Source organism: Pecten maximus, chromosome 12 (genome assembly GCF_902652985.1).
Source record: "Pecten maximus chromosome 12, xPecMax1.1, whole genome shotgun sequence".
In the NCBI taxonomy this organism is placed as follows: Eukaryota; Metazoa; Mollusca; class Bivalvia; order Pectinida; family Pectinidae; genus Pecten; species Pecten maximus.
The window spans coordinates 19,728,045-19,755,454 of NC_047026.1; the positions used below are offsets into that span (position 1 = coordinate 19,728,045).

Genomic DNA, 27,410 nt, shown 5'->3' on the forward strand with positions numbered 1-27,410 from the left:
ACTATTATCAATGTAACAGTTTCTTACATCTTGTTGAGTTATCCCATTTATTTGTCCTAATTATAGTCCAATGAAAACAGTACCCAACTACTCACAATCTTCATAACACTTGAGCGAATTCAGAAATATTCTGAAGAACTTGGATAAAGGTTCAATACAGATTTTCAAGATGGCGGCCGTAATTACTACATTGTTTTGTTTGGAAGACTACCTAAGACAATTGGTATTTAGAACGTTTCGACTAAAGCGTATGGACTAAACCTACATTTACGATTTCAAATAGTCTTATACATATATGTACATGTAGTTAAGCATACACCTAGAAGAACGGACTAGCTGATAATGATGACATTTTTTTTTGTTTGATTGTGGTACGGAAATCAACTCGTGTTTTATAGACGAACACCATCCCAGATGTTAAATACAAATAATCATTCTCTGAGGGATATGTACCTCCAATGAGCGCTCTCAGCCCCTTTGTCTCCTCCTCCGAGGTTCCGTAGATTTGGGACCCGTCCATAAAGGCACTGGCTTGATTCATAGGGGACCGGATACCTAAAGAATTAATATAATAATTATAGGTACATATTCCACAACAATTTTATTCTTTTCCACCAACTCAATAAGATGAAACGAGGCTTAAATAAAAACAGAAGAAATATTATTTACATGGCGACATTTAAAAAATAAAAAAAAAATAAAAAAAAATAAAATCCGTGTTCCGAATGGGCAAATATCCTCTGGTTCATCAACGACGAATGGTATGTAAATCCATATATTTTCACTTCTGGTGTGTGTGCTCGTTATATAACCTTATTAACGAAAACATCGTTTACAAGTGTGCTAGCATCAAATTTGACGCGTTGGATTACAAGCAGGACCGATGCACACATGCGCAATAACTTTTTCGTTTGTTTTGATTTTTTTTCCAATAGAGTATTGTAGCTTTGACTAAAATAAACCGATGAAAAAATAACATGTTTGAAATATCTAACAGGAATCGAATAAAAAAACAATGCTACTAACAAACTTTATTTTGTTTATTCCTGCAAAATTGACAATTGGAATCACTATTGATTGTCCGGCTGTTACGTCTATTCGTATAACGCCGAAAAAATAACTCCAATTCAATCTTTTAATAGCATTTAAAAAGACCCCCAAAAACCCACACATCTGGAAATATAAATGTAAGGAATACGTGCGTTATATTGAAATATCAGTAAATAAAATGCACTTTACACACCATAAAAAAAAAACCAAGAATTATTCCTTAAGTAAATGTAGACGAAATCAACTTAAGGTCCATCAAAACGAGTGTCATGAGACTGAAAACGAAACTACAATACACTGCATAAACCAGTTGTTCTTTTGGGATTGTTTTACATCTTAAGTATACAATTGCCATTAAAGGGCAGTGTTCAGGAATGATGCAACTACTGACTGACGCTTTTAGTTCTATCACAGTGCCACACATGGACACGGTAGTGAGACACATCATACTGACAAAGGAAGAACCAGCATTGATAGGCTACAGTTGACGGAAATATATCTCACCGATCTCTGTCTCATACATCAACATACAAATGCGTATCATAGGGGCCTTTACCCATATCGCAGTTAAGTTTGAGTCCTGGCGTAGATCGAACAAACGTCATACAACTTTCGGAGAAGCGGCCATCAGCAGGTGGAATACTGATAGGAAAACAGGCAGACCTACGGAAACAAGATAATACGTCGTGTGAACAACAGACATACCTACGGAAACAAGATAATACGTCGTGTGAACAACAGACATACCTACGGAAACAAGATAATACGTCGTGTGAACAACAGACATACCTACGGAAACAAGATAATACGTCGTGTGAACAACAGGCAGACCTACGGAAACAAGATAATACGTCGTGTGAACAACAGACATACCTACGGAAACAAGATAATACGTCGTGTGAACAACAGACAGACCTACGGAAACAAGATAATACGTCGTGTGAACAACAGACAGACCTACGGAAACAAGATAATACGTCGTGTGAACAACAGACAGAACTACGGAAACAAGATAATACGTCGTGTGAACAACAGACAGACCTACGGAACAAGATAATACGTCGTGTGAACAACAGACATACCTACGGAAACAAGATAATACGTCGTGTGAACAACAGGCAGACCTACGGAAACAAGATAATACGTCGTGTGAACAACAGACAGACCTACGGAAACAAGATAATACGTCGTGTGAACAACAGGCAGACCTACGGAAACAAGATAATACGTCGTGTGAACAACAGACAGACCTACGGAAACAAGATAATACGTCGTGTGAACAACAGACAGACCTACGGAAACAAGATAATACGTCGTGTGAACAACAGACAGACCTACGGAAACAAGATAATACGTCGTGTGAACAACAGACAGACCTACGGAAACAAGATAATACGTCGTGTGAACAACAGACATACCTACGGAAACAAGATAATACGTCGTGTGAACAACAGACATACCTACGAAAACAACAAAAGAAAAGACAGGTAAACATATAAAGAAACAACAAGAGATAGTGACATGTAAACAACAGACAAACGTACGGAAACAACAAGAGAAAAGGGAATGTAAGCGACAGACAAGCGTACGGAAACAACAAGAGAAAGAGGGACATGTAAGCGACAAAAACAAACGTACGGAAACAACAAGAGAAAAGGGACATGTAAGCGACAGACAAACGTACGGAAACAACAAGAGAAAGAGGAAATGTAAACAACAGACAAACATACGGAAACAAGATAAAGACATGTAAGCAACAGACAGACCAGCGGAAACAGCAAGACAAAGAGGGAATGTAAACAGCAGGCATATCTACTGAAACAACAAGAGAAATCAACAGACATACCTACGAAAACAAGAGAAAATAGACAGGTAAACAATAGACAGATATAAGGAAAGAACAAGAGACAGTGACATGTAAACAACAGACAGACTCAAGGAAATAACAAGAGAAAGGAGAGATATAAACAACATACAAATCAACGAAAACAACAAGAGAAAAAGACATGTAACAGACAGACTCTCGGAAACAAAAAGAGATAACCCTTAATATGGGAATAAAGTGACAGTGTTTTATCAAGACAATTACTAGTATAAGTATCAAAAAGATCAAAGCGATGGACAATGCGATAATTTGTTTTGATATATTATCATTTATTTGCAATGTATATTGTCGGAATGTTTTTTATTGGAGGTAGTAACAGTGACGTTTTTGGAAGGTATACATTAAGATATCTCCGTTGAGAAAATAGTTTCTTATTCTTCCAGTAGAAGGAAATTTACGTATGCATATATAATGGAGCTTAGTAGATCTTCAAAGATTTTTCTAGAGCCGAGAAAGTGGCGCTTGTTCAGAATGGCGCAAAACTCTGGAGCCAGTGTTGGGCAATAAATTCTTCATTTTTTAGAAATGTTTGGAATATATTTAAAAATCATACCGGCAGATCTGTATTGAAATACTTTAACACCAGGAGTAAGTTGACGGAAATGAATGAAAGATAACTCACCTCATAGCGGTGACGTTTGGAGCTCCCCCACAACACATGATATCTGCACCGTCAGTACCTTAAGATGGAGGGACACAGCGATTTATTTATACTCACAAAATTTTCTAGATACATGCATATGGAAAATTAGAAAGCCGAATCTAAATATAAAATCGAAGTGCCAAGGCCACTCATATTTGCTGTGCACGAATATGGCATGAACTAGAAACACAATTTAAGTTGTTGTTTTTTCTAAAAAAAAATTCTGAATGTTCTACTGATGATCACTGAATTGGCATACTATGATTAAATTTAATTCTTTGATCGGTGAATCTTTGGGTTTAAAATGTTCGGCACATTTCCTGATAAACAACATCGCGCTTCTCTGTAAATTTCCCGTTAATTACTGTCCCACATATTTTTCCTACGTTTTCAATGTTGTTCATTCAATTAACTGCAATTTTTTCTTCATATACTGATTCTTTGTTCTTCGATAACTTGTCTCAGAAATTAGTACCGATGAATGGAGCCTTCCTTATCCTTTCCGGTTATTTACAAGCATTTCACTGTCCAAGGCTTTAAACTAAGCAACCCATTTAAAGCTATAGAAATTAGGTTTAACCTCATAATCACTTCGTCCAGCTCAACCAGCACGGCCATTTTTGTGATTCTTTGAACTGACGCCAGAACTAATTAGAAGTATTCTACTTACATTTCAAGTATCAAATACAGAAACGACCGGAGATTACACTTATTGATTGTCAGTTGAAAAATGACGGTAAAAAAATAGTGTTCGACAGGTGAGCGTCAATGAACTAATCAACGAGTATGAACGAGTCACCTCCCCTCACACAAACCAGGCGACAAGCGTAATAATTTTGCAGAAAATAGATCGGAATACACAGTGAAAAAAGCGGTCCATTGTCTATGATTTACCGGTTATTTTTATCTATTTATTTATTTCAAACACGAGGTTTTGACCATATAAAAGCATAAATCACATGGCAAACAAATACTTCGCGGAAAGAGATAGTGTGTTGTTTGGTTTTCGGAAAGAAATTATTCGGTTCCATGTTGACCTCTTGCGATTTATCGTAGAAAATAAACAATAGTTGATCCCCGCAGGAGTTCCGAATGATTTGGTCCTCGCCGAGATCGGCGTTGACGAGTAGAGGTGGTTGTTCAAAGCATTACATTACTTCCCTATCTATTGTGTACACAAGACATACTTCAAATTCCGGTTTAATAAACCACCTTTTTTTAACATTACGTTTTGATTTTCGTACATGTGAGCATTTAGAAGGAAATGACATTGCTTTTACCAATAGGGCAACACAATTTACATTAGGATTTAAGCGTTGTCGTTTTAGGAAAATAATATAAATTTCTGACATTTTCTTGTTGAATTGCATTACCAAGTGCAACAGTGCCTAACAGAAAAGTTTCTTATGCAGTTCAACAAAATTAATATACATTCATATTTTATGTAAACATACCTGAAATCATCGGCGTCGAGATGACGTCATGTTCAATAAATTGTCCGAACTGCATGATCATAACCGTGAATTGTTTACTGGACAATGAACACTCCCCGGCCTTGTGCATAATGTTGCTGACCAGTCTAGCACTGGGCAGCTCCTTCCCTGTCTTACTTCGGACCCGCGGATAATCTATACCTGAAAAAAGGTATGATGTGGCACTTGTTCAGTAGAACTATTTTTGGTTGCATCCTTGCTTTATATATAAAAAAAAAACCTATAGCGAAAATTGTTTAAATGCGGTCACATCCGGAATACAGAGCAGTTACGGTGACCTGTATATCAAAATGGACACCAAAAAAGACATCACGGTCACAATGGAAAAGAACTTTCAGATTTGAATCATAAACAAAAAACATATATCCCTTCACTATTTAATAAGTAAGTGACATTTTGTACCTACTGATATTCGATCTACAAATAAAAATCGCTGTGACCAGATTAAGTTTTGAATTTCATCAAGATATCTTAAATGTTCAGACTGAATTAAACATAACGCATATATCATTTTCTGTTAGTGGTGCTTTGTTTCATTTATGTCCTGGAAATAAAGAAGATTGACTGCATGAAAGGGTAACCATATTGTTCAACTTCCTGTTAATATTCAGTAACGTCCATACAGATATGCTGAATTTATGATTGTGTCGAATGTTTAACAAGCCATACCATCCTCATAACTGTTAAGCATCATGCGTCTCTGTCTCGTGAGAGCAGCCCCCTGTGTCGTATCCTGCAGGTGGTTACAATATCCACTGGCGGTTCGGTACGGATACTGTAAGTCACATGTCGGAGGTTTGAACGGACATGAGGGCTCCACCTGTCGGCGCCATTCGGCAACAACCTGAGGATTCGTCATAAGCTCGCGCAAGGGCATTCCAGTCCTTCGAGAAGAAATAGACGGGTTTTTACAAGTGCACAGAACATCGATAGCATGCTAATAGAAAATGAAGAAATATTGTTTCAATTTCAATTATGTAGTTGCACAATTTACGATGAAGTTTAACTTTTTTTCCAAAAATAAAATGAAAAGTCGTTATGATGCTGTTAGTGTATTCAGTTAAATATGCAAATTAGAGCAGTAAATTTTATTTCAAGAATCATCTAAGTATTGTATATAGAACAATAACGTTAACTTATAAAAACGTAAAAAGAAATCAAGTAATATACCAGATTATTATCTAGATATGCAGTTTCTCAAAACCATCAATAATTCGCTGTAAATTCTGACAATTTATACTGTAGTTACTTTGTGGTGAGATGCAGCAGCGAACAATTACATATCACATTTATAATCAAACCTGATATATAACAATGTCATTTTGCTCGCATGTGTCTATAACACAACATAGGAGTACTTGTTTGTCCGGATGTTACTTTATTTTACCTTTAAACAATGATTTATGTTTTAACCTTGAAATGTAAAAGGCGGCTGTGAATAATATTAAACAAATATGACACAAAGGCAGGCATTTCAATTGATAAAAATGTTCTTATTGAATACTATTAAAACATCTGATTATAGTGAGATAGTTTTCAAGAGAAATAGTTAAACTGTGGAGTTTAGACATTTTTCTGAAATATGCATCTTTTACCTCAAACTGTTGACCCCCCCCCCCCCCCCTCCCCTAAAAAACAAAACAAAACAAAACAGTCTTCTTGTCATGTTCAGAGTTCTTAATAGTGTATTTTTGATGCATGAAATGCCTCATTTACATGATATTATTCTTAGCCGCCTTGTATATTTTAAGGTAAAACTAGAATAACCGTTATACGTATATAAAATCAACTCTGACCAAACAAATGCTCCTATTGTGTGCTGCTGTAGACATTCAAATCGGCGTGGTTTTTTGTGCAGTATACGCGACACACATGAGCTAAGTGTTTCCTCTGAAACATGCATTTTTCGCATGTTTTGTCAAAATTTACAAACAGTTTAACAGCATGTCAACAGCAAGGCCCACTGTTAGCTATGATACATACTGACAATTGACTAGGTTACTTGTGTTAAATTCAACCTTAAGAGTGATATATATCACTGGATTTGATACTTAGATGGCCCTTAGTACAGCTACAGGTAATACGTTCTTATATCATGAAATTGATTGCATTCTATGATATGAAACGTTTTAGCAAGTCATGAAAACCTGGAATACATGAATGAAGATCGACTTTCCTAATAACAATTTATTAATACCACGAACATCCCGTTTAAGACATTCTTACATTTCCACGAGACGCTTGGTCGCGCGGACGATGACCCAAGCCTTGTCTGACAGAACGTCAACCACCTCTTTATTCTTGGTATACAAAAATCGCCCCAGGTGCCAAAAATAGGACTGGCTTCCGGCAGGAATATCAATACCTGTAAAACAAACCAAGCGGTCACGAAAGGTGCTTTAGAGCAAACCAAAACACGTGTTCTACGAGTTCAGGTAAACTTATAACCACGTAAGACAAGGAAACGTTCAAAAAGATCACAGCGAATATATGTTATGACCGTTAGGCTGTAGAATATGGACATAGCCATGTACTGACAGAACGGTGACGTCATCGCGGACTCAAAACTTGATTAGAAAATTTAGACTCAATTTTCAAATCCTACTAAGGACTGCTATTGTTACAAAATCATGTTGAAAACTTTTTGATCGATTATCAATTTATTATTTCGGTGTAAGATTTTCGGTTATTAGTTTCAGTGTAGTTTGCGTTCCTGAACAAATAATCTTTCATTCCAATCGCACTGTGCGATAGGAACTGATTTTTGCTGCATGAGTATTGATACAATTTTAAAGAAACAAACATTTTCGGATGCACTGAGTGTCCGAATTCGTCTTCTACTTTGTTCTCGAGGTCGCATTGTCTCTACTTAAAGAAAAAAAGCAACCAAAGGGAATATCTAGACTATATTTTCTAGGGGAAAAAAACAAAAACATTATTAGAGTTGTGGAAACATTCTGATTTAAATCAAACATTAAAAAGTGTTATCTAATGACCCATCCCAGGTGACAACAACAAATACCGGCCTGCACTAGCGATGTCATTTAATAATCAACAATTAGAAAATTATAATGATTCTTTTTTATCATCTTAGAAAACAAACTTTAATAGGTAACGTTGTACAATGTTTGTATCATGTATCATATTGAACAAATCAAAAGAATTAAAAAAAAAAAAATTTTAATCCGTCTGTTCTGACCAGTGCGTTGCCCTGAACTTGCTCACCAGCTCACCAGCTGCACGCGCATGCCATGCATCTACATGCGTGCCACCTACTGAGAGAACCATGAGAGAAAACAATTTCACGCTAATTCCTTGAGGTCAACCGCACGAAACATGATTTCTCTATTATGTGGAAATTTCTATGACCCCCCCCCCCCCCCCCCCCCCCCCCCCCCCCCTACAAAGTTTGATAACATTTGAGTAATTGGATCCTGGTAAATAATATTTTCCCTTATTTACCTTGCTGTAACATCATTCTGTCGAGGTTTTTCTGGTAAAGTAATTCAGCATTTGCCTCCGTGAGAGCCTGTGTGATATATCCGGCCAAACGTGGGTCGGGGGCTTGCCTTTTCTCCCGGGCCACTTCACCCTCGGACTCCATTTTCGCGTCCCAAGTGTGGGGCGACGTCGTGGCAGGAAAGGCGCATGACAGAAACACTGCCACTCGGAGGACGTTATATATCATCCTACAACGTAAGATTATTAAACAAATACAGACTTTGGTTGATGGCAATCAATGGTTTACGGACCTTACCTGGACAATATTGGAATATAATTCAGGGCAGGTCCGTAAAACCATGTATTGCCTGAGCCCAAAGTCTGCATTTACTTTATCATATGATTTACATTAATCAAAAAGGAAAGAAAAGAAAAACAGAAAAAAAGTTAAAAAAGAAAAGAAAAAGAAAACAAACAAAAAACTAAGAAAATTAAGATCCCCATCGCATCACCGGTAGGTTAAAAGTTATTTTGGCCTCTGCTAAAAATAAATCTCGGCACATATGACACAATTTCTATTTTTAGCAGGAGTCAATATAAGATTCCACGGACCTGACAAAACATTATATTAACTTCTCGGTGATGTCATGAGGTATTTCCTAGGAAATAATTGATATAGTGTTACAGATCAATCATATAATAAATAAAGTATAAACATTTGATAAGGTCTATATTATGGTTTTAGTAACACGAGAAGAAACATCGATGGAGGATGAAGTTAATAGGGTTTTGTTTGCATTGTTTTAACGTCCTATCAACATCTATGGTCTTTTAAGGACGGCATCCCGATCTCCTGTGTGCGACATGCATGCGTGTGATGAGTGTGTATGTGTTTTTGGGAGGCTGCGGTATGTTCATGTTAAGTCTCCTTTTGCCGATTTATAGTGCTACCTCACTGAAGCATACTGCCGAAGACACCCAGCAGCACACCCCACCCGGTCACATTATACTGACAACGGGCGAACCAGTCGTCCCACTCCTAATATGCGGAGCGCTAAGCAGGAGTAGCAACTTCCATTTTAATGACTCTGCTATGTCTCGGCTAGGGGACAGAACCCAAAGTCTTCCTCACAGGGGCGAGCACTCTAATCCCCGACAGTAGCAATAACAAGTTTCGATTGTTACAAGAGATCGGGAGGAACCTACATACAAAATTTGATAAAGAGTCATGAAGAACTTTCTGAGAAATAATGATAACCGTCTTCATCTGTCAACACTCTAACCACGTGTCGACCATTTCGTTTTCTAATCAGTCTGACAAACGGTAATGCGAGACCTGGGACAAAGATTAACTTTCCTATGAAATTCGAGAAAGATCTTTCAGGTACTTCTTAAGAAATAATTATAACAAGGCTTTTACCGAATGACGGACGGAAGAAGTGCGATTTGTAAAGCCCACCATATAAGGATGAAGGGCAAAAAACGTTTTCTAGAGCAGGGAATTCGAAGTGATTAAGATCGTTGCATTTGTAGAACATTGCGACAGGAAATTAGATTGATGAGCAACATTGTAAGTTGTCAAGGAATAACATCAATAAATAAACCACAACATCATTTAATCACCAAGTAAGTTAACCGCAATTTAATTGTTTTGATTCTTTCAGCACAAGTACATCTCGTAAACACAAATGTACATTTAAAAAATTGGAAAGGTAAGGCTTGGCCAGGGAGCAGAATCCAAAGCCTTCCTCACAGGGATTGTGATATGTCTCAACCACAACATGATTTAATCACTAAGTAAGTTAACCGCAGTGTGATTGTTTTGATTCTCCAAACACGCATACCACTCATAAACACATATATACATTTAAAAATTCGAAATTTGGTAAGGCTCGGCCAAGTATAGAGTCCAAATCCTTCCTCGCATGAACTGTGGTGTGTCTCGGCCGTGCGCTTCAGGTAGAGCGTAAGATTTGTACCTGCTGCCCCAATTGCGTGATCGTAAGAGGCCACTAAATTAGGGATTCTATCTTTTCTCTTCTTTCTAAACATCTTTCTTCTTTCTAATGTCTCCCATGACAATGCCTCACTTTTGGCCTTTAGTTGAGCGTTCGCCCTTGTGAGGAAAGCTTTGGGTTCTGTCCCTTGGCCGAGACATACCCGAGTCTTGAAAAATGGTAGTCACTACTTCTTCTTAGCGCTCAGAATATCAGGAGTGGGACGACTGGTTTGCCCGTTGTCGGTATAATGTAACCGTGTGGGGTGTTCTGCTAGGTGTCCTCCCAAAACACACATACGTACTCACCACACACATGCATATCGCACGCACTGGAGGCCGTACTTAAATGACCTTAGCTGTTGATAGGACGTTAAACAAATAAAACCAAACCAAACCAAGTTTCCCGGGCATGGGAACAGAACCAAAAGCCTTTCTCACAGGAGCGAACACACAAATAAAGGCCGGAAGTGAGGCAGTGTTAAGGGGAGACATCAGGAAGAATGAAGTCGTGTAGAGAGAACATAAAGAAGATATGATCACAAATGTTGCCACTTCTTAGGAGCGTTACGCTCAGCCTCTTTGGTAGATATTAACGGAACAGTATCACTTATACAGCTGGACAATGGGCGGGCATTTTAGAAGAGTCAAAGATAGCGGGTTTGGGAGAAAAGCACAGAAGAGACAACAGTCCTTTGTCATCTCCAATTTAATGGGGGCAGCAAGTAAAATGCCTCTACAAATAATTTATGTTGGTAACATCATATCACCACACCAACATAATAATTAAGTTCATTAGTTCCACGGGCATCCATGCTAGGTCTTCTTTTATTTATTTCATGTCAAAGACCTCCCAGTGTATCGAAACGTAGTAGACTTTACCAAGTATCTTATTAAACTTTTAATGAAAAAATCAAAATTACGAATCGACCTAAACTGATTTAAACTCCAAATAGTCTTCTCTAGACAGCCAATACACTCTTCCAAAAATGGAATAATTTCATTCAGCAACATGACCTTTTCCCATTGTTCACAGATTCATTTCCCATTTTACTTGTTCAAGATTTCTCTGTCAACCCCGAGGGCATGACAGGTCGCACGTTCTTGATACAATACAATGACGTCACGTCGACAATGTACGCATTACGACAATAAGAACATTTATCGTTATAAGAAAGTGTTTATGTCCTGCAGTAGAACTTAAGACCTTACATGTTTACGCTTTTCATGATTCGTAGGGGGAAAGGGTGCTACATTTGTAGATATCATCTTTCCACGTCCTTCTAGAATTTTATATGAACATACACAAGTATACATTAGAATCCATTCAACTGATTAAAAGGATGTTGACACTATGTGAACTATGTGAGTATAAGAACACATTTCAGTCTTTGGATTCTGCTGTCCTCATATGTTAAGAGGACGTCAAATCCATAAAACAAACAAACAAAACCAAACTTTGAATTCCCCAGGTCCAAACATACCAGAGTCTATAACAATGGTAGTTACTACTCCTGCTTAGCGCTCAGCAGTTTTGGGAGTGGAACGACTGGTTCATCCGTTGTCAGCATAATATGACCGGGTGGGATATCCTGCTGGGTGTATTCGGCAGTATGTTTCAGTGACATAGCACTATGAAGTTAGCATCAGTTCTCGCTCACAGGGTAGGCCGTCCTTAAAACATCTGAGCTGTTGATAGGACGTTAAACAATACAAAACTTATCAGTCGATTTGCACGGGTACATGCAGTTAAGATTATTTTTCGCCGTTCTCCAGTTTGTCAGAGGTTTTCATTTCCTTAAAGAGGATAATCATTAATGGCCCGGAAGAAGAGGCGTTTGGTTACATCCTGACACACACAACATGTTCTACCCAATCACTGATAGCTCCGAGGTAAATCTGGGAAATTACTCACACAATTTTGTTTTATTTTATATTGTTTAACGCCCTAACAGTTATGGTAATTTTCTCGGGAGCAAAGAAGCTTAGCGCTACTTAGTGAACTCCCGTCAATAATGTCGATAGTGAAAGAATATGTCCTTTTTTGGAAACCATTTAAAGGAGCATTCCATCGTTCGGACATCTGAAACATGCACAATTTTTTTTGATAAAATCTATGTCTGAACGTTAATTATATAAGTGTTTGTGCCTACAAGTAATGAAATTTACGCCGAAATGTACAGGAAAAAGGCGTATTGTAGAGAAATACCGTATGTCTTTGCGGTAATTGGTGATACTTCGGGTCAAATTAAGAATTTTCAGGACTTAATACTGGAAGAACTTTGGTTTATTTTGAGAGAAAAACAGCCGTATTAATGTAAAGATTACAACTTTTACTACTCGGAAAAAATACATATTTTCCAGTAAGTTTAATTTTGACGACCTGAACTTTATTCAAAAGAAATAATGCCTCTTTAGTGTGATCGTAAATCTTAGTTGCAATATGATAAAATGTACATTAATGACTCCCACTAAGGAGATACAGAACTGAAATGGATTCCCACGTATCACACGGATTACCGCGTATCACACAAATTCCCGCGTATCATCGGATTTTTTTTTGCATTTCCAAGGCAGCACTGTATTTTTTTGTTTGTTTGTTTTTTTTTGTTGGAAATCTCCTTCTCACGGTTTTGCGAGTTGAGAACAATGTGCAAATCTGTCGAACAATTCATCAATCTTTTCACAAATTCGCACATTTTCTGGTGTTCAAAAATGTTACCAAATCCGACATTTTGTTTTTCTAGTTGTCGGGTTTCTGAATCACAACGATTGTGGGTTGCAAGAGTTTTTTTTCTGTTCCTTTATCCCTTTATCTTCTTACCTGATCTTTTTATGTTCTATCTAAATAGTTTGTTAACAGACTCTTTATTATCTGGTGATAATTATTTATACTTGTATTATGGAGAGGAGATTGCTAAGTTGCGATAACTTGCGTCCGATCTTTTCGTGTAATATTCATGCAATACATTTGATTTAAATTCCAAGACCATTTCCTTTATCAATAAAATGGCATATAATGCATTTATACTCATATGAATACAATCGAAGATTCAATGTAACAGTAAATAAATGTGCCACGACGATTGTTTCCGAAGTGAAAAAAAAAATGATATGACGAAGCGACACAAATGTCCCCGCCGGTAACCAAAGGGTGTTCGGACGTTTAAAAAAAAAAAAATTAATTGGAGTAGTCAAGGCTCAATTTTAGTACGGTCAATTTTGTAAAAAAAAAAAGATTTTAAGTACTTACAGTTTAATGGTCATAATTGGAAAAAATAATTGACCATAACCGAATCCGAGTGTGACCGCCATAGTTATGTCCCCGTCATGTAATGGTCGGGGTAAATAATTTTGTCATTCCGCCATGATTTCGTTTCCGCTCATTTATTCTTAAACATAACTTTAATTTGGTATTGGAAGCCATTAAACGCCGTCTTTCTCTATATATACACTTGTATCAAAAATGACAATTTTTTGTGAAAGTAAAAGTCACATTATTAATTCAGGTTTCATTAACTTGTCATTTGAATAAAGCAATACAAAAATCGCTGATTTAAAATTAATCAGATTAATACATCAAAAATAATTGTTGATCGCAATGACAAAGCTGATTTATTCAATTTAGTAAATATGTACTGCCATAACAGTGTCATATAATTGTTTTCATACCAAAATTAAGGAAATTAATATACATTAAACGGATTTCAAAATTTCTAACATTCATTAAATGCTATGTGCGCGTTTCTTTGAATTGGTTCTATTTATATTTTATCATAAACATATTCACTTCCATAAGTTGTTCGAACTTGTTTTCCAATTATTGTAAAATAAATATGTTTACATCTGATAGTTTTAGCACTCCCAAAACATCACCTTTCCGTATCAAATACATATATTGATGAAAGATGTATCTATGTTAATTAAAATATATATTAATTGATTGACTTTAATCTCTTGTAAAGAAAAAATAAAGGATAGCTGTATTTCCATTATGAAAACTCAAATATAAATATAATAGGTGTATATGAAAAATATCAAAAGATATTAAGCATTGTATTATTGCTATAAATTTTAATTTTGATCTATCTTACCTGCAGTGTACTTGTAGGTGCCCCAGTGGTTGACTGTGATTGCTCAGTGACGGGTTATCAAAATTTTGACGTCGGGAGATAGGGGGCGTATACGTCCGGGGCAAAGCACGTGTACGGGATGTGAGGGTCGTAACGTTAAATGTAGTGAAGTAATTATGATATCTTACCTTGACAAATACACGGCCAACATCAAAGAACTCAAATGTACAGGTGAAACTGAATCCTCGTAAAAGTTGTATCAGATTTCATTCCTAATTACGTATCAGTTTATTTATAGACCGGTTTTAATGTACATGCGAATGGTTCGTGCGTTATAGAGTAGTTTTGAATGTATGACTTACAAATGAATCAGTGGTTTTAAGCTATGAATTATAACCATGACGTAATGAAACTAGATAACATGATATACTATTCACTGGGCGATGATTTATCTGAGAGGTGTAAACCAGATTTTCAGTTATTTAAAAAACACATAATATATTACAATGCATACAAAGAAATACTAGATTGAATGAAATCTTTTACAACGATATCTTAGCTTATTTACGAAAGCCGGTTGGGACCATTTTCGTAGAAGAAAATATTTTTTTTTCCGCGTTATTACGCGAAACTAACGCGTTATATCGCGAAACTTTCGCGTTATTACGCGAAACTAACGCGTATTATTATATGACTGTGATTTTTCCCCTTTCCTGATAAGCCAATTCTAAACATTCTCACTTTGCTTAAATATTATGATCAACCCCGAATCCGCGCTACAGAGTGATAACTCGAGCTCGTACCCGAGTATAATAATAAGGGACTCTCCTGCAATCCGTGACGTCAAATCCAGGGTGACATAACAATCCAACAACTCGATTACGCACCCAAATATAGTAACAAGGGAATTTCCAACTATCTGTGTCGTCAAAAATGTATGCTTGCATGTACATGTATGTACGTGCTCCCGGACAGAGTTTAATAGACTGAATTCTTAAATGTTTTAGCATTTACATTTTGTTGAATTTTAAGCAATAATAAATAATGAAGTCTAAATTCATTGCTGACTTTGACTTATTAATTGTCATCTTGAACTTTTCTCCAGTCGATCACTATTATTTATTTAATCCTAAGACAGATAATGCTAATCATTCTGTAATATGAAAATGTTGCAGTTTTGTCTTATAATAAAGCAGTTATCGACCTGTTTTCAGGTGAATACGATGACCTTCGGCCTCGGGAAATATCATTTTCTCGAGTTTATAAATCATCATATTCACCTGAAAACAGGTCGATAATCGTATAATATCACGAAACTTTTGCGTTATTATGCGGAGCAGGTTATATAAGACGACGAAATGATTTCAGAGTATCAGATACTGACTGTAAAGTTGGTGGGCGAGAACGAAGTTTTTTTTTCTGTCCAGAATTTTGTAATTCATTGAGACTGAATAATGCAACATCGTATATATCAGAGAACTTATTTCCTTATTGTTAAACACTATCGTTTCAAATATCGTTTAAGTGTTGAATTGCTTAGAACAACTCTATCTACTATTGCTAAAAAACTCAAAATGTAAGCTTGGGATAGGCCAAGCTCTGAATAAAATCTCATCAACTGTGGTGCCTCATGTCGATACTCTTCAAAAGTAGCCGATACTTCTTATATCTATATTTATATATTCGTGATATAACGCGTTAGTTAAGAAATAATTAACGATGATTCGTGTATTATTGCAGGATATACAACGAGGACGAGGATATTTTGCAATTAAATTAATAACGAAGGCCGCAGGCCTGAGTTATTAATTAAAATTGCAAAATATCCGAGTCCGAGTTGTATATCCTGCAACAATACACGAGTCAAAGTTGTTTATTTCTATTCTACCATGTACTGTTTAGTTCTGAGATCGACCTCTTTCTAATAGAAAAACAGCAAAGAAACCCCGGGAAAACCTTGTAATTTATTTCTTGAGCATTGCATTATTTGTTGATGAAATTTACAGGCAATACAGTACTACGACCAAGAGCATCTATCATATGGCATTGATTTTGAAAATTAAAAAAAAAGGATAAAAAAAAGAAAAAAAAGTGGGGGCCTCCGTAGGATTCGAACTCGCGTCGTGATAAAAATATATTGAAAGACTAACCCATTAGCCCACTCGGCTATAGTAACCTTTTATTAAACGGGTGAATATTAGATATTTAAAATTGTAACAGCCGTGACTCACGAGCGTGTATTATTGGCACGAGCGTGGGTTATTGGAAAATAATACATGGTTTTTAACCAATCAGAACTGGCGTTACATAGCAAACATGGTAGAATTTCGCGTAATATAACGCGTTAGTTTCGCGTAATAACGCCAATGTTTTGCGATATAACGCGTTAGTTTCGCGTAATAACGCCAAAGTTTCGCGATATAACGCGTTAGTTTCGCGTAATAACGCGAAAAAACTATTATTTTCTTCTACGAAAATGGTCCCAACCGGCTTTCTTAGTTATTAGCCCTAGTAAGAAAATAAATCAAATATAATGATGACTGAATCTCAGTCGGGTTTCTCCCCGGCGACTCAATTATTGATTATAACCAATGAGATTTAGACAGGGCAGTTGACTCTCGGAAGGAAACACGCATTATGGGTGGTCGGGTGGCACAGTGGTAAAACACCTGCCTTTCACCTAGGCGGCCGGGGTTCGATTCCCCGATGGAACATGAAAAGGTATGGGATCACCTGCCCGACTATGTGGGTTTTCCCCGGGTACTCCGGTTTCCTCACATAGTTAGACCCCTCGCGCGCTTCCATCCGAACCAACAGGCGTGATTAATATAAGTTGCATTGACAGCTATAGAAATAAAAATAATTATAAATGGTACGAGGTCATTGGACTCTTGCTTGTCATCGGAAAGTTCAACGTAAGAATATAGCATGCACATAATTCACAAGAAAATAATTTTAGATTGTAATACTATAATACTGTGATAGATCATAACCATTTTAGCAATTGTTCAAAGCAGATCATTCGTTGGTGATAAATTATTGATTTCCTTCAGTAGTCAATTTTTGTCAGATTACGCAAGTTATGCACATTAGTCATGCTAGTTCGCACATATAAAATTCATCTTCAAGATTCTGAAGGCAGTAATTTGATTTGTTAATAGTAAAGGTCACCTGACGTGACCCCTAATGGGATGTTTTTAAGATCCTATTTGAAACGGAGTGATAATAAAGGATCTGAATTAGATTGTGTCATTACACTAAATGAATAGCACTCACGACAAGATCTCAACAGTGATATTTTCAGTGAATTTTAGATTGTGTGTTTTATTCGGAAAGGAATTTCATACCAGTTTCCTGACTATAGATATTATTATAGATAAACGTTCATGTTTCAATGATAGCATCCCTATGTGCCTGTGACTCAAACAAGGGACCCGAGGGGCAGTGACAAAATGGTTCCATTTAGTAATATACTTACAAAATATGGGTCTAGATGCACAGATAACATATGCACTTTAGGATACTTTTGATTTAAAATGTAGTTTATTATATAACCAGGTGAGTGATACAGGTCATCTGGGCCTCTTGTACAATCATGAGATGTAAGCAGTGGGCACAATATTTATTATTAACAAGGTCAAGCACTCGTTGCGCATCAAGCAATATGTTTATGGAAGAAAGTTAGGTAAAGTTGTTTAACGGCTTGTCAACTTCTATGGTCATTTTGAGCCACATATGCCCTAAATGAAATTATATTAAATACTGGATTAAAATCCAATTATAAAAGTACATGTATCTCTACAGTGACCTCTTCATTGGTCAACTGTATAAAGCGGCAGCGTTCTGACAAACAAATTATAAATACCAAATGCAAGAAAACTGAAAACAAGAAATTGAATAATAATACCATTTCCGGAGAACTACGTGGCCCTTGGCCTCTTGTTTCGAAATGTGAAGTGCTATACCTGTGGAAAGACAATTTGATGATACCGTTCCTGTGTGTTATTTTATAATACGAGGATTAAATTTGTATCATTTTATTGCACAACATTATTCTTAACCTCATATTCCTGTGTTATTTTATAATACGGAGTATTTTTTACGGTGGAATTTTGTAATTATTGTATGCCTATTTTTTGAATAAAAAATATCCAACCCAATTGTTTCATCAAAATGGTGTCAGTTCCGGTTAAAATGACGTCGCTTCCGGCTAGAAACATAAACACGGCAACTTTTGAGGCTATGGTTCGGTATTTACCTGGAATAGGAGAGAAACGTGCAAGGACCCTAATTAACATGCGATTTAATTATGGGAAATTGACCACCGAGCACATTACAGCGGCTTTTGGTAGCAGAAAACCCAGATGGAGAGCCAGCCAGGCAGTCACATAAGTCACCGGAGCTCGCTGATTTGTTGGGTATGGGGGAATTCCTAACCCCAGTTCTCGCCCCACCTCAGGTACCTAACACCACATCACAGCCGTCAATGCAGAGACATGGGACACAGGAATTTTCGGAAACATCAGAATTTGATCCCATATCTCGCACCAATATGGTTGGGTTTCCTAATGTAGGGGATCCTACGCGTATTTTTTACAACACGGGTGTTGACGATACAGACAAAAAATGGTCACCATTAAATACCTTGGTACAACCTGTCAACAGCAAGTATTTAATGCCCATGGACTTCCCAGATGTCCCGGTATTTGACCCCAAACAGGAAATTGGTGCCATTCCCAAGTCCAAGCAGCCAGAGTCGCCTAGGGTACCTATACCTAGGACGTTGGAGTCGCCATCTTCGTATGATGAGATGACTAAGCATAGACTTAGTTCACTCTTGTTAGATCGACCCGATGTATCCATTCAACCCCCGCCCAGTCAAGCGCCCAGCTACTACCCCACCGAGGACAAAGCTAGTGTCCAAGTATCGAGGTCGGACAAGACACATCAAAGGTCATGTAAGTCATCGAGGGCACCTAGCAAAGGGACGTCATCGTCGTTCAGGTCTCTTAAGCCAAAATCATAAAGGTCATCGAGGTCACCTGAAAAGCCGAGGCGTCATCATAAAACTAGGTCACCATCGGACGCTAGATCAAGTTCAAAGGGTAGGTCTGGACACCATAGGCGCCGTCATGACTCCAGGTCAACATCCAGGTCTAGAAGACACTCTAGTTCTTCTAGGCATCGAGGATATTCGCCATGTCGTCATGATCGTAGGAGCCGTAGCCGGGGTAATCGGTCTCCTTCAAGGAAAAGTTACAGTGACCGTTCTGTTTCGCGTCGCCACAAACGCTCTGTTTCGCGTCATCGCAGTCACCGTCATCACAATCGCTCCAGTCGTGAGAAGTCGAGATTTTATTTCGACACCTCAAGTTCTGGTAGAGAGTCCAGTAAAGATGGTTATCATAGTTTGGGACCACGGGGTAAGCCACAGAAGCTACCGAAAAACCTCAAGTATGATGGATCGACAAACTGGCTGTCATTCAAGCAGAAGTTTGACAGTTTCCGTACGGTCCTTCACTGGTCAGAGGGAGAATGCCGTGACTACCTGACGTGGGCATTAGATGGTAAGGCCTTGGACTATTTCACTATGAATGTCGGCATGGGACGGGAATGTTCTTTCCGGACAATTATGAAGAAATTGGAGGGACGTTTCGGCGCTAAGGAACTACCAGAGACGTCGAAGGTCAAATTCCAGCAGGCCACTCAGAAGAATGACGAGTCACTTGATGACTGGGCCGACAGAGTTATGACTCTCGCCACGCCAGCATTTCGTCATTTACCGGAGAAACATGCCCGTTCCGAGGCTATTTCCAGATTTTGCCAAAGGGAGCAGCGATAAAGACGCAGGGAAACATGTGTTTCTTAGCAGACCACGGTCCATGGAGGGAGCTCTAAACCTGATGAAGCAATATCAGTATGCTAGCCAGGCCGTGGATGGAAAGAAGAAAAAGGGAAGGGAGGAAACCTCAGTCAACGCAGTGAAGTCTTCTCAAGATGAGATTAAAGCTCTAATTGAGAAGGAAGTCAACAAACTTGCAGCTAAACTGGGAAAGACCAATCTACAGGCTCCAGGAAAGTCTGGTTCTTAAAACTAGGAGGGTCCAGGACTACGGGCCTAGCCTCTGAGCCACTTGGAGATTTAGGCCTAGATATGGAATCTATGGAGGTTTGTAACCCCGTGCCTACTACTCCCATGGTTGTTTCAACCGATCCAGCAAATATTTTGCTATTTAGCTCCTCATTAGTTAAGGTCACAGTTGGACAGGTACCTATTATAGCCAGGATTGATTCCGGAGCGGAGATGACTATTATCTCAACATCTGTATATGACAGACTTCGGAAAAAACCCAAGAAGTTGAAAGACGTTGTAATGAACCTGGCAGACACAGAATCTTCTCTGAATAGTACTTGGATAGCGCCAATTAGTCTGAAAATTGGCTCCAGCGTGTATGTAGCCCCCATTAGTGATGAAATGTTATTAGGACATGACCTCCTACACAAATGGGGCACCATCCACGTCATGAAAACAGACACTCTTCTGTTAGGGGAGGAGAGGGTGTACCTAAACACGAAATTCAGAGATGACAGACCAGTAATCGCCAGAGTTACAGCTGAAAGGAAACTTATAGTACCCCCCAACACTGTCGTCAGAGTCACCGGTAAAATAAACGCGGACCTGGAAGATTATTACATAGAGCCTAGTGGGAACCTGGATCTTCTAGTACCCCGAGTAGTTCGTAATGCCCATACTAAGCCCGTTGTTTGTTTGGTAAATTTAGGCGACAATTTTAGGACCATAAAGAAAGGAGAAATACTAGCAAACGCTTTTGAGGTTCGGGATTATTTTAACCCGAAAACAGCGGATTTTATTCGCTCCGATATAAGCGCCAGACCTATTCAGAGGCATACATATGAGAGGATAACATGTCGCAATGTTGGCGAGTCAGACAAAACCAAAACCTCATCCGATACTGGGAAGGTACCCGAGCATCTCCAGAAATTAGCTGTTGATTCTAGTAAATATTTGACAGAATCTCAGAATAAGGACTTAGTTGAACTTCTTCGTCATTATTCGGACGTTTTCGCTAAGAATGAATTTGATCTCGGGACTTTTGACAAAATTGAGCATGCAGTGGACACCAGCGACGCCAAGCCTGTTAAACTGCGAATGCGTCGTACGCCAGCATCATTCGCCGGGGAGGAGGAAGCACACCTTAAGAAAATGCTGGACGCGTGTGTCATCCAGGAGTCCATGTCGGAGTGGGCGTCAGCACCTGTATTTGTCAGACGAAAGGACGGCTCAATGCGTTGGTGTATTGATTACAGGGCGCTCAATGATGTCACTGTTAAGGACACCTTTACACTACCATAAGTTGAGGATTGTTTGGACACTCTAACTGGAAGTTCGTGGTTCTCGAAACTAGACGCCAACAACGCGTATTGGCAAATCAAGGTTAAGGACACGGATCGAAAGAAAACGGCGTTTCTTACAAAATACGGATTATTTGAACATGTTCGTATGGGTTTTGGTCTGACTAACGCTCCCGCTACATTTTCTCGTGCAATGAATCTCATCTTACGGGGTCTCACTTGGAAAACAGTTCTCGCCTTTTTGGACGACATCCTAGTATTAGGACATACCTTCAGGGAACACTTCAGTAATTTAATAGAAACGTTGGAAAGATTCAGACAGCATGGGATGAAATTAAAACCAAAAAAGTGTCTACTTTTCCAACCGGAAGTCGAGTTTTTAGGTCGTATAGTAGGAAAGGACCAAATAGCGATGTCGGCCTTTACCAACGTCCTTTAAAGATGTGGAGCGGTTTCTCGGCTTGGTGAACTATCATCGTTCTTTTATTAAGGATTTCGCCGAGTTAGCTCAACCCTTGTATAATCTCACAGGAAAGAATAAATTTCATTGGGACGCAGAACAGCAACAGGCCTTCGATAGTCTGAAGAAGGCGCTGACAGAACCTCCCATCTCAGCATTGCCAAATACTAAGGATCCATTCATCTTAGACACAGATGCCTCGGATGTAGCGATTGGAGGGGTGCTGAATCAAGTACAAGACGGGGTTGAGAGAGTCATTGCTTTTAGCAGTTTCTCTCTTACAACCGAACAGAAAAGATACTGCACCACTCGGAAGGAACTGCTTAGTATTGTGAGATTTACAAGACAGTTTAAGTACTACCTTTTAGGTAGACAGTTTACCGTCAGGACGGACCATGATTGTGAAACACAGACCCGGAACCAAACATTGAAATGCGGACGCGCTATTCAGAATCCCGGATGAACTGACTCCATGCCCATCGTACATAGCTGGAATCAAGCCTGAAAACTTGCCCTGTGGAGGCTGCAATTATTGTAAGCGTGCTGATAGACAGTGGGGCGAATTCTCACTGGAAGTAGACGACGTAATCGCCCTAAGGCGAAGTAATACTTGCGGTGATCAAGAGTACCTTATAGGTACCAATAATGTGGCCACATTAGCGAATCCGCAAGGCCGGTTAGGGGACTCTAACCCTATAGAGCCTCCTAAAGGGACAATCAACTGGACACTCATGCCAGGGGTCAATTCATTCTTGAGTGGTTCGAGTTACCTTGTTCACCCTCCAGGTGAACACTGCTGGTTCCGTGTGTAACTCTGCCGGTATAGAAAATAAGCCTACCAGTTTCCTTGAGTGTCCCCTGAACATGCATGCCAGTAAAATATCTTCTGAGAGTCAAACTCCGGGTAGTCATCAGGTAAATAGGGCTACTCCGGTTTTCCTTGGATTGTGGTAGCCATGACAGTGGACTTAAATATATGCATGGGCCATTTGTATTGGCCAACCACCTTCTGCGAGTCAAACTCCGGGGAGTCATCAGGTAAATAGGGATTCCTCGGTTTTCCTTGACAAACCACATCCTGGTTGTGGTAGACATGACAGTGGACTCAAAGATGACATTTTATCCACCTTGCCAGTGGGACATCGTTCAGATGGATCAAGTTTTGATATAGAGCTTCTAGACAATCAGCTCCAGATTAGGATGTGTACAGTCCAGCTAGCGAAAGAAGCTACAGCAGAGACACCATCTTGTTGGGGGTTCACTTACCGTAACTCGAAGATGAACAAGAAAAAGAAAAAGACCTCCAGTTTATCCGGAAATATCTACTGGATGGATCAGAACCTGGACAAGGAGAGCTATTCCTAGCCAGAAGCAAAGTACTACTGGTTAAACAGAAACATCTGTAAACTAATAGACGGTGTGTTATTTAAACAGAAGACTTGTAGTACCAATCTCTTTGACAGAGAAGACCCTCGAGTGGCACCATGACCCTCCCTCAGCTGCACATCAGGGAATAGCCAGAACAAAGGCTAAGCTGGGTACATTTAGGACGAGACGTTGAGACCTATGTAACCTCCTGTGACGTCTGCAGCCGTAACAAGAACAACAAACGCTACGGACGCGTCCCCACGACGGAGTACCACGCCTGTGCTCCTATGGAACGAGTACATATAGATTTCCTCGGACCGTAACCTCAGACAGCAAGTGAAAATGAACACTGCCTCATGATGGTGGATCAATTTACATTCCCCTTCCCTCCCAGAAAGCTGAGATAACAGCGAGAGCAGCTGTGGACGGATTCTTTTCGCGGTTTGGTTATCCGTTTCAAATCTTCTCCGACTGGGGACGAAATTTTGAGAGTAAATTGTTCGAAGCTTTATGCCAGGCTCTCCATATCCATAAAGCTCGTACTACACCTTACAGACCGTCTTCCAATGGACAGGTGGAACGGTATAACCGAACGTTAATGGACGCTGTTCGTTGTTTCCTCGCGAAGTCCCAAAACAAATGGGATGAGCATGTCCAGCAAATAGCAGGAGCTATTCGCGCATCAGTCAATCGGACTACAGGATTCACTCCGAATATGCTGATGCTCGGGAAAGAAGTGAACACGCCAGCCCAGCTCATGTTCCCCCTACCAGGCTAGAAAACCAACAATGTTGATGACTATGTGTCTACCCTGGTAGGAAACCTCGAGAAAGCTCACACCGTCGCTAGAAGTAATTTGAAGACATCTCTTAACCGTATGAGCGTTATTATGACCTACGCTGAAGGAGATGTTGTGTATGTTTTAGATATTGCAGTCACCAAGGGTAAATGTAAAAAACTATGTTCCCCTTGGAAAGGACCGGGAGTTATAGTGAAGAAGATCTCGCTTTATCTGTATCAAATCAAGCTTCGCAGTTCCGTTTTGGTGACCAACCATGATAGAATGGTCCCTTGTTAAGATAGGAAAATCCCTGTGTGGAACCAGACCTTTAAGACAAAAGGGGGAGGAGATGCGGAACTACCAGACCAGAGTACAGAAGGTTTTTGTGTTTGTCGTAAACCATGGCAAGGCCGGTTCATGATACAATGTGATTATTGTCAGGAATGGTATCATGGATCTTGTGTCAACGTAACTGCTACTGAGGCACTTGATATTGACAAATACAAATGTAGGGGTTGCTGTAATAAGTAGTCATGTGCTCTGTTTTGATTATTTACAGATATGGCAAACAGAGGGACCATTCAGCCCATTGATGAGCAGGCAGCAGCGTGTTTACGCCGCGGTGAGCTGTTTCAGCCTCCTACTGCGTTCATCGAACGGATGACCCTGTGTATGTTGTCAGACCAGCGCTTCGACGAGATCGTCCTGGATATGTGCAGTTTGGCGAGGAGTAAGATGGGTAAGAAGGGAGCTAACCGGAGACAACTCGAAGGTTGGCTGAGGAGGGTCGCGGAAACCTTGGATTCGCTGCAGCTCCGTTCATTCGCCTGGATTGAGCAGGTCGCCCCACTGAGTCGTCGCCCCTAAGGTAGGACCTGTACCTGCAGAGTCGACGGCTTGTTACCGTGCCATTCGCCTATCTACAGACCCCAACCTGGAGCGCAGGACTGAGGATGCAGTTACCACTGAGGCCCCTGCAGCATCGGAAGAGGATCACCTGGACCTTTTGGGGGATGACCCAATGGACATTGAGCTCATGCCCCTCAGTGGATACCATGGATACCCTTATGTTGGAGGAGTCGTCGATTGCATCCTCATCCCAGCGACCAGATAGCCAGACTGTATCGTCAGGTCGCGTCTCTGCCAAGGGTCCAGCCAGTGTGCGTGAGGATTTTATCCCCGTTTCCCGTGCTAAGCCCAAGGTAAGTGACCGGACATCTAGGAGTACTCGTCGTACCAGTCCTGGTAAGAGGAGTTCCCGGAGGAGTCATTCGCCTGTTCCTCCCCGTACCAGTCCTCGGAGAGCCGCCAGAAGCTCTCCGGGTACACAGCTACATCACCAGAATATGTACATGTACATGAATAAACCTATTCAATCAGATAGATGTACAGGGGCGGGGCACCTTCTTTAGGAACTTAGATGTGTCTAGTTTTCTCACACCAACACCAATCCAGATTCTACACCGCGTGAATCCTGCGTATAATATTCTAAACAATTCTTCACATTAAACAGCTGACAAAACCTAAAACTTATTCTAATGTTGATACACGTGTCGTGAAGTGGCATTACTCAGTGTGTATGTGTGGTTGTGAGAGGTTGTGTGTGTGTAATATATGTGTGTTGTCAAACTAACCATGCAAGTGATTGTGTGAGAGGCGATAGCCGATGACACCTTGCTATCAATCCGAATGTACAATAGTCATCATTATATACATACTCTAGTATATATTAGAGAGTCTGAAATGTATTTGTCATAAACAAAAGTATGTCTTTCGTTTAAATAGATTATCTCTGCATTAAAGCTCCGACAGAAATCTCCACTTACCTCCCGCTTCCAGGAATTCGCGGTACCTGTCCCTTGTCTTCCTCACAAACTCCATATTGGTACTTTCGTGGGTCCTCCCGTCTTATGACTGACGGCATCTGTATGACAGTCTAGCGCCACTGACTCACCCACTGTAAGTAAATTAAACGCGGCTGAAATCTGTTTCCCACAGAGCTTTTAACTTCAAGTGAGATGTACTGCACAATTATAACAATATGGTCCCAATATCATAAATCGGCCAACCTTAAAATGTATGTACCAGCTTGTTTTCTGGGAATATTTGTAGACTATCACGTCAGGGTTCACTTACACCCACATCTGATCAACAGGGTTTATTGATCATCGGATATATTTGTACATATCAGTGCATGTGGTAACACGTGTTTTTTACGGATGAACACGCTGCACTTTCTACGCTTCATTTGTTATTCATTACTGTGGTGTATTCTAGACGTGGTGTGACCTGTGGTGTATATGAGACGTGGTGTGACCTGTGGTGCATACTAGACGTGGTGTGACCTGTGTTGTATATTAGATGTGGTGTGACATGTGGTGTATACTACACGTGGTGTGACCTGTGGTGTATACTAGACGTGGTGTGACGTGTGTTTTATACTAGACGTGGTGTGACCTGTGGTGTATACTAGACGTGGTGTGACGTGTGTTTTATACTAGACGTTCTGTGACCTGTGTTGTATACTCGACGAGGTGTGACCTATGTTCTATACTACACGTGATGTGACCTGTAGTGTATACTAGACGTGGTGTGACCTGCGGTGTATGCTAGACGTGGTGTGACCTGTGGTGTATACAAGACGTGGTGTGACCTGTGTTGTATACTAGACGTGGTGTGACCTGTAGTGTATACTAGACGTGGTGTGACCTGCGGTGTATACTAGACGTGGTGTGACCTGTGTTGTATATTAGACGTGGTGTGACCTGTGTTGTATATTAGACGTGGTGTGACCTGTAGTGCATACTAGACGTGGTGTGACCTGTGGTGCATACTAGACGTGGTGT

The 27,410-nt window shown here is 39.6% G+C and overlaps 1 protein-coding gene across 1 annotated transcript in view; it reads right to left on the reverse strand.

Moving 5' to 3' along the window:
- Positions 1 to 26,511, reverse strand: part of LOC117338907 — a 57,727-nt gene extending 31,216 nt beyond the window's left edge. Inside the window, exons 1-8 of the mRNA XM_033900272.1 lie at positions 26,391 to 26,511; positions 8,534 to 8,760; positions 7,298 to 7,436; positions 5,741 to 5,955; positions 5,033 to 5,212; positions 3,558 to 3,615; positions 1,607 to 1,713; positions 454 to 555 (exon numbers count right to left, since the gene is read on the reverse strand). Of these exons, the coding sequence (XP_033756163.1) occupies positions 454 to 555; positions 1,607 to 1,713; positions 3,558 to 3,615; positions 5,033 to 5,212; positions 5,741 to 5,955; positions 7,298 to 7,436; positions 8,534 to 8,760; positions 26,391 to 26,488 (1,126 nt within the window). The 5' untranslated portion in view covers positions 26,489 to 26,511. The remainder of the gene's footprint in view (positions 1 to 453; positions 556 to 1,606; positions 1,714 to 3,557; positions 3,616 to 5,032; positions 5,213 to 5,740; positions 5,956 to 7,297; positions 7,437 to 8,533; positions 8,761 to 26,390) is intronic.
- Between the last annotated feature and the right edge of the window lie 899 nt (positions 26,512 to 27,410).